The 7,874-nt window shown below is 58.2% G+C and overlaps 1 protein-coding gene across 3 annotated transcripts; it reads left to right on the forward strand.

The window, feature by feature from the left end:
- The first annotated feature begins 2,991 nt into the window (after nt 1–2,991).
- Nucleotides 2,992–4,955, forward strand: FNDC8 (fibronectin type III domain containing 8). Of its 3 annotated transcripts, none has more exons than XM_044990741.1 (4): nt 2,992–3,103; nt 3,682–4,021; nt 4,343–4,543; nt 4,838–4,955. In XM_044990741.1, the coding sequence occupies exons 2-4, from the start codon at nt 3,686–3,688 to the stop codon at nt 4,937–4,939; spliced, it is 639 nt and encodes a 212-aa protein (XP_044846676.1). In that variant the 5' UTR covers nt 2,992–3,103; nt 3,682–3,685; the 3' UTR covers nt 4,940–4,955. The 3 variants fall into 3 exon arrangements, with proteins under 3 accessions (XP_044846676.1, XP_044846677.1, XP_044846675.1); XM_044990742.1 differs by having other exon boundaries at nt 3,016–3,183; XM_044990740.1 differs by having other exon boundaries at nt 3,017–3,151.
- Nucleotides 4,956–7,874: the final 2,919 nt, after the last annotated feature.

A 7,874-nucleotide genomic window follows, 5' to 3' on the forward strand; every position in this document is an offset into this window, starting at 1 on the left:
CTTCTGCCCCTCTGAGCTGGCAGCAACAAGGGCCGGGTTCAGTATCCAGGGGTTCCGTTTCAATAACACAATGCAAAACTGGCTCGAGCCCCCACCCAGTGACCTGGGACAATTACCTACCACCCAGCCCGGGCACCTCTAGGAGGCAATACTTCCCCTCTCGCAAGCACAGAGTCCGAGTGTAGCAAAATCCTTTTAATAAAGGAGGGAAACAATGCGGCATCACGTTGGAGAGACACCACAAACAGGACTATACACAAACCATAAGCAAAAAACCCACCTCCAAGTACATTTGGCACTGTCCTTTCCCCCTTAGGGTCTTAAGTCCAATCGCCCCAAAGTCCAACAACCCAAGAGTCTCTGTCTCTGGTCAGTGCCACCCCAGAGTTCAAAAGTTTATCTGCAGAGTTTTACCCCCCCCCCCAGCCTGGGTGGAAATGGGGGGGGCACACACAGGGTGTTAAGGGGCACCTTACGTGGGCCAGGGCCGACTGCCCCGCTTCTCCGTAGAGTTCTGCTGCAGCCTTCACCACGACTGGCTCCACTCCATTAGCTGTGCCGCTCCTCCAGCCAACCTGTGAACCGCATCAGCCGTCCCCGCGAACCGCTCCACACTGCTCACTGTTCCACAGGCTGCGCCAACATGCTGCAGACTGCTCCGCTCTGCCAGCTGCTTAGCAATCAATCTTCAGGCTCCCCCACTCAGTGATCTCAGCTCAGTAAGCTTAGCTCTTTTAGTGATTTCAGCTCTTAGTGGTTTCAACTCAAGCCCCAGTACCACCTTGGCCCAACATGAATTCAGGTCAGCAGCCTCCAGATGGACTCCTAAAGGATTCAAAATTAGCTCTGCTCCTTAACAGTGGAGAGAGGAGGAAGTGCAATTGGTGTTCCAGGCCCTCAAAAGGGGCCCATACCATCAGGTACACACACCAGTCCCCAGCCTCTCTCCCTTCACTGGGTTTTGGAACCCATGTCCCTTGTCTAGCAAGTACTATTTAATGTAGGTTGAGTCATTTCTCTCATAAAGCAGTCTCATAGTTCCTCATTCACATAATTAAGGTAACAGCACTTTTTTCTCCTTCCTGCCCCAATAACAAAGAAATTGGGGATTCCACAGTGTGAAAATAACCATCCCATGCTGCCGTGTGTTATGCTAAGTGGAGTGGGTTTACCAATGCAAATGCACATTCCTAAAATTCCTTTGCCCACTCCTCATAATGTACCACCAGATGTCAGGGTAGATCTCATCCATAATACACCCCTTATCGATCTGTCTATATCGGTACACACATGTCTGTGTATCCATCCATCTCCATAATACACCCCGTCCCCTCTATTTGTCCATCCCCCGACACACCTCTCATCTCTCTGAGCGCTTCCATCACATTTTCCCTTCCCTGATTCTGCCCTTCCATGGACTGGCTGGTTCCCCGGGCACAGGGAAGGTGGCAGGCCCGGCAGCGGGAGGAGCTGGTCCTGTCTACACTGCAGAGGAGGCAATCTAGGCATGGGGGGCGGGGGGCAGGGAATCAGGCTGGGGCCTGTCATCCTCATTTACTGTCCAATCACCAGCTACCTGGCAATTCCCCAGCCCTGGGCCCTGACGGGCCTTAGTGAGAAGCCTGCACTGGGCTGCGCCATGGGAGGGTTTGTGTGCGGTGCCTGGGAGGAAACCGATTCAGAAAAACAAAGCTCAGAGTGGATGGAAGCAGGATTTGAACCCAGCTCTCTGGGGAGAAAGGGGCCAGGGCCTTACCGCTGAGCCCCAATGAGAAAGTGCCATAAAAAGCATCACACTCAACCATCATCAGAAATGGGACTGGGGGGGCTGCAGGTCGGGAGTGAGGTGTATCACTGGGGGAGGCTGCAGCTTTGGGGGCTGAGGTTCCTGGTCTGAAATGGGGGGGGCTGCGGGTCGGGAGTGAGGTGCATCATGTGGGGGGCTGCAGCTTTGGGACAGAGCTGTTTCTGCGATGTCTTCCCTGGGGCGACTTTCTGCCTAATTGCAGGGTGGGGGGCAAGAGGCAGGTGATTTAAGGCAAACTTGGCTCCAGGGTCTGCGTCAGCTGGAACATTTCTGTTCAAAACAGTCTTTTGGGAACAAGGGAATGGAGCACGTAGGGCCACGCGGGGGCGCTAGACCCTCAGGAATGAAAACCAAATGGGTTTATTCCCTGAGTTGTGGACAGGTCACAGGGCTGGAGCCCTAGGGGGTTGTGGGAAAGTCTGGGCTGGGAGGGAGGGAGGCTTTCTGCAGACTCAGGCAGGCCTCACTGCGCTGGTTACACTTGGGCCACAACTGACAGATTTGCTCTGCACCCGTCGTTACTGCTGCTATTACTGTTAGGGCAGTGCCGGGAGACCCCAGCTGAGATCGGGGCCCCGTCGTGCCAGGCGCTGCCCAGACACAGCGAGAGACAGGCCCTGCCCCAGCTGAGATCAGGGCCCCGTTGTGCAGTTGTTCTCAAACGTTTGTACTGGTGATTTCTTTCACCTAGCAAGCCTCTGAGTGCGACCCCTAGGGTGACCAGACAGCAAATGTGAAAAATCGAGACGGGGGTGAGGGGTAATAGGAGCCTATATAAGAAAAAGACCCAAAAATTGGGCCTGTCCCTATAAAATTGGGACATCTGGTCACCCTAGCGATACCCCTTATAAATTAAAAACACTTTTAAATATATTGAACACTATTATAAATGCTGGAGGCAAAGCGGGGTTTGGGGTGGAGGCTGACAGCTCACGACACCCCCATATAATAACCTCGTGACCCCGAGGGGTCCCGACCCCCAGTTTGAGAAGCCCTGGTGTTGTGCCAGGCGCTGGCCAGCCACACCGCAAGAGATGGTCCCTGCCCTGTCAAACCAAGTGCTGCCCAGACTCCCTGCCCCACAGCTTGTCTGAATAGACATGGCATAGTGGTGGGTAAACTGAGGCCCCCAACGGGTCACCCCAGCAGGTCACAGTGGGGCCAGACCAATGCAGGTCATAATGGGGCTGAAACACCACCCGCTTGGCCCTGCCTCTCAGCTGCAGAAACTCCCCGCGCCCCACTAGACCCCACCCTGCTGCGATTGTAGCTGACACTCACTGCCCCTCTGCAGCGGTGAGGGGGCTGGGCTGGCCAGGCTCCCTTCCTGGGGAACGGTTACGGGTTGGAAGGGGGGTTGGGCTCAGTCCAGTCAGGTGTGGGTGGGGCAGATTTGGGATTTGAGGGGTTGAGGGACGAGGGATGGTAGGGCCTGGCTCGGCTTCAGGGGTCACTGGGGTCAGGGTGGTGCTGAAAGGGAGGGCTCAGGCTAGCAGGGGAGCGGGGCAGGTGTGGGGTGGCATCAGGGGTTGGGGGTTGAGGTGTATTTGGGGTCACAGTTGAGGTTGGTGGAGGGTTGGGGGTCAATGGGGGCTTAGGTTTGGGAAGGGGGTTGGTGGAGAGTTCAGAGGGCTCAGGATTTGGGGTCACAGATGGGGGACAGAGGTGGGGGGCTGAGGTATTGGAGGGGGAAGCTGGGGTGGGGTTGTGGGGGTCAGGATATGGGGGTCACAGTTAGGGTTGTGTTGGGGGTCAGGATTTGGGGGCATAGCTGGGAGGTCTGGGGCTAGGGGGTTTGGGTCACAGCTGGCACTGGGGGGGCAGCCTCAGTCCATGAGAAGGGGGAGCCCTGACTGTGACCCTGCTCCCCCCAGCCTCATGGATCCCACCGAGGACCCATCTCTGCCCTGGGACACAGACAGCGCCAGCTCCAGCACGCAGGGGGACAGAGCCTGGGGGGCCGGGGCCGGCCCGGTGGGGGCCAGCAGCCTGCACTGTAGCCTGGAGGAGCTGCTGGCCCGACGGGAGTTGGGGGGGCGCCGGGAGGCCAAGCCACGGGGCAGCCGCCTCTGCCGGTGCCCCCCTCCTGCCCCCCTGGGCCCAGAGGGCAGCGACGGGGACACCTCTGACAGCGGGGCCGAGTCGCCCGTCTGCATGGAGCCCCCACGGGCGCCCGTCCTCTGCCAGCATGTCGCCGGCACTGCCACCGCGCAGGTGGGGGGGGCTGGGATTAGGAGTGCTGGGGGGTCAAAGGGGTTCCAGGGATTGGGATCCCCAGGTTCAAAGGGAGCACTGGGCTTGGTGGGCCCTGGCTTTAAAGGGGTCTCTGGTCTGTGCCCAGTCGGGGGGGGGGGGGTTAGGGTTGGGGGTCTCTGGTCCATGCCTGGTCAGGGAGCTTGGGTTGGGAGTCTCTGGTCCATGACCAGTCGGGGGAGGCTGAAGTCAGGAGTCTGTGGTCTGTGCCCAGTTGGGGGTGGGGGGGGTGGGATTACGGGGTCTCTGTGCCTGGTTCTCATCTCTGCCCTCTGCCCCCAGCTGTGGTGGGTCACCCCCCATGGGAGCGACTGGGTGTCTCTCTATGAGCTGCGTCTGCAGGAGCCCAGCGGGACCCGCAGCCAGTGGTTCTGTGCCCAGGCGCCCGAGCGGCTGCAAAACCTGAGCCCTGGAACCCAGTACCGGATCCACGTGCGGGCCCTCAATGCAGCGGGCCCTGGGCCCTGGAGCCCCCCCTACACAGTGAGTGGGGGTGGGGGTACATCAGGACCTGGAGGTTGGGTGCATGGGGCAGCTGGGTGTGCAGGGAGGGGGGAGGCTGAGTGCATTGGGACTGGGTGCACTGGAGGAGCTGGATGTCTGGGGCCGCAGGGTCCACTCTGGGGGGGCTGGGTGTATTGGAGGGATGAGGGGCTTAATGCACTGGGGGAACCACGTGCAATGAGATGGGGGTGCTGGGTGTCCTGAGGGGAGCTGGGTGCCCAGGCTCAGCCCCTCAGGGTCCCCTCCCCCCAACCCATCTCCTCTCCGTTGCAGTTTGCCACAGTGCCTCGTGCAAAAGAAGCCATCCCTGTCATGGTCACCGTGCGGCGGCGGCTGGATCCCCGCAGGAAAACGCTCTATTTACCCGGCCCCTAGGGGGTGCCATGGGGTGGGAGGAGGCCATGGAAATAAAGTGGGGGCATCCATCTGACTCATGCATTTGTCCCTGTCCCACAAGTGGAGCTAAGCCCTGCCTGACTCTGGGCAGATTCTCACCCCTTGGGCTCTGCCCCTGGTTGGGGTTTGCCTGGGCTCCTCTACCTGCAGCCCTGAGGGAGGTGCCCCCCATGGGTGGGTGCCATAGGAGATGCTCTAGGCGCCCATGGCTGGTGTGGAGGCCCCAGCAGAGATGGGGAGAGATTGGGGCTACCCCATGGCTGGGTCTCCTGGGAAAGCCCAAGCATGACAGCAGGCGACCCCTAGGCTGGGGATGGGACCCATTGGCTTGGGCACTAGGGGGGATGGGGTGGGGTCTTGGCTTGCAAGGAGGGAATAGATCATAGAGTATCAGGGTTGGAAGGGACCTCAGGAGGTATCTAGTCCAACCCCCTGCTCAAAGCAGGACCAATCCACTCAGATTTTTGCCCCAGATCCCTAAATAGCCCCCTCAAGGATTGAACTCGCAACCCTGGGTTTAGCAGGCCAATGCTCAAACCACTGATGGGAGCAAGGTGGAGGTGACTGGCCTTGCCCATGGAAACCCCACTTCCTCCTCCTCTGTAGCGGTTCCAGACTCACCACACATCCCATCTGGCAGGTTCCTTCCCAGGGCGGTTTAGAGCCAAGACATGGCCGGGATGGGGATGTTGAGCTGATAGATCTTAGCCAAAGCTCAGCTCCACCCCCAGTTCCCTCGACCCCGGCCGACGCTCAGCTCCATCCCCGGTTCCCTCGACCCCGGCCGACGCTCAGCTCCGTCCCCCGGTTCCCTCGACCTATATACAGGGCCCTGATATACCTCTGCAGGGGTTATCCAGGAACACACATGGGGGGTGGGGGGTTATAAGGAGCATTGGTATGTCCCAGGGGGCAGATGATGTCTCTGGCCTGGTTGGGCTCCAGCACTGGGGTGGTCAAGGGGCAGATGCCCATCAGCCACAGATCTGAACCCCTGCCTGCTGCCTCCAGCTAAGGATCCCATGAGCACAGGCAACAGGCAGGAGCTGGGCAGCGCCTGGCCCAAAGGGGCCCTGATCCCTGCCTGGGAACCAAATGCTGCCAACCTCAGAGACGCGGCCTGCACTCACCCCAGCTCAAAGCTCCGGCTGTCTGAGCCAGCGCCAGGATACAAGAGCAGGTGCTGCCCCATGCTAGCTGGGCTGGAGCCCCCCCATGGGTGTTAGGAACAGGGGTGTTGCAGCCTGCCAGAGTCCAGGCCTCTTCAGTCCAAGCTGGTGGGCAGCCCCTAGCCCCCAGAGAAACCTGCTCCCCCCCCCGGGGGGGGAAGGCCCCAGGCAAGTTGAAGCCACTGACTCGATAGCTGCTGACGAACGCCAACCAGCTGCTGCCAGCACCTGCTCTCAATCCTCTCGGCTGGCTGTCAACCTGTGGAACTCCTTGCCAGAGGATGTTGTGAAGGCCAAGACATTAACAGAGTTCAAAAAAGAACTAGATAAGTTCCTGGAGGATAGGTCCATCGGTGGCTATTAGCCAGGATAGGTAGGGATGGTGTCCCTAGCCTGTTTGCTAGAAGCTGGGAATGGATGACAGGGGATGGACCACTCGATGATTCCCTGTTCTGTTCATTCCCTCTGGGGCACCTGGCACTGGCCACTGTCAGAAGACAGGATACTGGGTTCGATGGACCTTTGGTCTGACCCAGCATGGCCGTTCTTATGGCTGCAGCTCAGCGCTGCCAGGCGCCGGCACCATCAGTCCCCCAAGACTGCCCCCCCCCCCCAAGCGGGGTCTGGAAACACCATCCCTGCCATTTCTCCAAAGAACAAACAGCAGCATCTCCACTGGGGCACAGTGGCACCTGCAGCTGGCACTAGAGCTGCCCAACAGCAGGACGGTGGGGGACTTTCCCTACAGAATTTCTTTTTGGCCATTAAAAAAACAGAAATGGCACATCCTGGTGCCCCATAAGACGTCTAGTTCAGGTGCATCACACTCCCATTCTCCTCTCTGGGCTGGGCACTTTAGCTGGACTACATCTCCCGTGATGCACCAGTCTCCCCTCTCGCTCTGCCCCTGGAGTTAACTCCCCTCTTGTGGAAAGGATGGAGTGCATCATGGCAATAAACTGTTTACAGGAAATACTTCCCCTAGGAGAAAAATAGGAGCACAAGCCATTCAAACTACAACTCCCATGATGCACCACTCTCCTCTCTGGCTCAGCCCCAGTGCCTCATGGGAATTGTAGTTCAGCTGCCTCACATACCCCATGAGCTGGGCTTTGTTACAGCAACATATTGCCCATGATGCACCCCTCTTGCTCAGCCACCACAGTGCATCTTGGGGGTTGTAGTCTCCTCTCTCAAAAGAGCAGAGTGTATCACTGGCAAAATACCAAGAGTGCATTCCACACAAGAATGGGGACATGAGCCATCCAACTTATATCCCCCAGGATGCACCACTCTCCCCTATGGCTCAGGCCCAGAGTGCATCACAGGAATTGTAGTTCAAGTGCCTCTCTTATTCTGACCCCACTCCCTATTCTCCATGATCTGGACTACATTTCCCATGATGCACCCCGCTTACTCAGCCACCACAGTGTATCTTGGGAGTTGTAGTCTGATATACTATCAATGTGGAGTATATTCCTTAGGAGAAAGGGGGTATGAGCCAGCCAAACTACATCTCCCACAATGCACTCACCAAGAGGTAATAATAATTGGAGATATACCAATCTCCTAGAACTAGAAGGAACCTTGAAAGGTCATCGAGACCAGCCCCCTGCCTTCACTAGCAGGACCAATTTTTGCCCCAGATCCCTAAGTGGCCCCCTCAAGGATTGAACTCACAATCCTGGGTTTAGCAGGCCAATGCTCAAACCACTGAGCTATCCCTCCCCAAGAGGCGAGGCTGC

This window comes from Mauremys mutica, chromosome 17 (assembly GCF_020497125.1).
Source record: "Mauremys mutica isolate MM-2020 ecotype Southern chromosome 17, ASM2049712v1, whole genome shotgun sequence".
In the NCBI taxonomy this organism is placed as follows: domain Eukaryota; kingdom Metazoa; phylum Chordata; order Testudines; family Geoemydidae; genus Mauremys; species Mauremys mutica.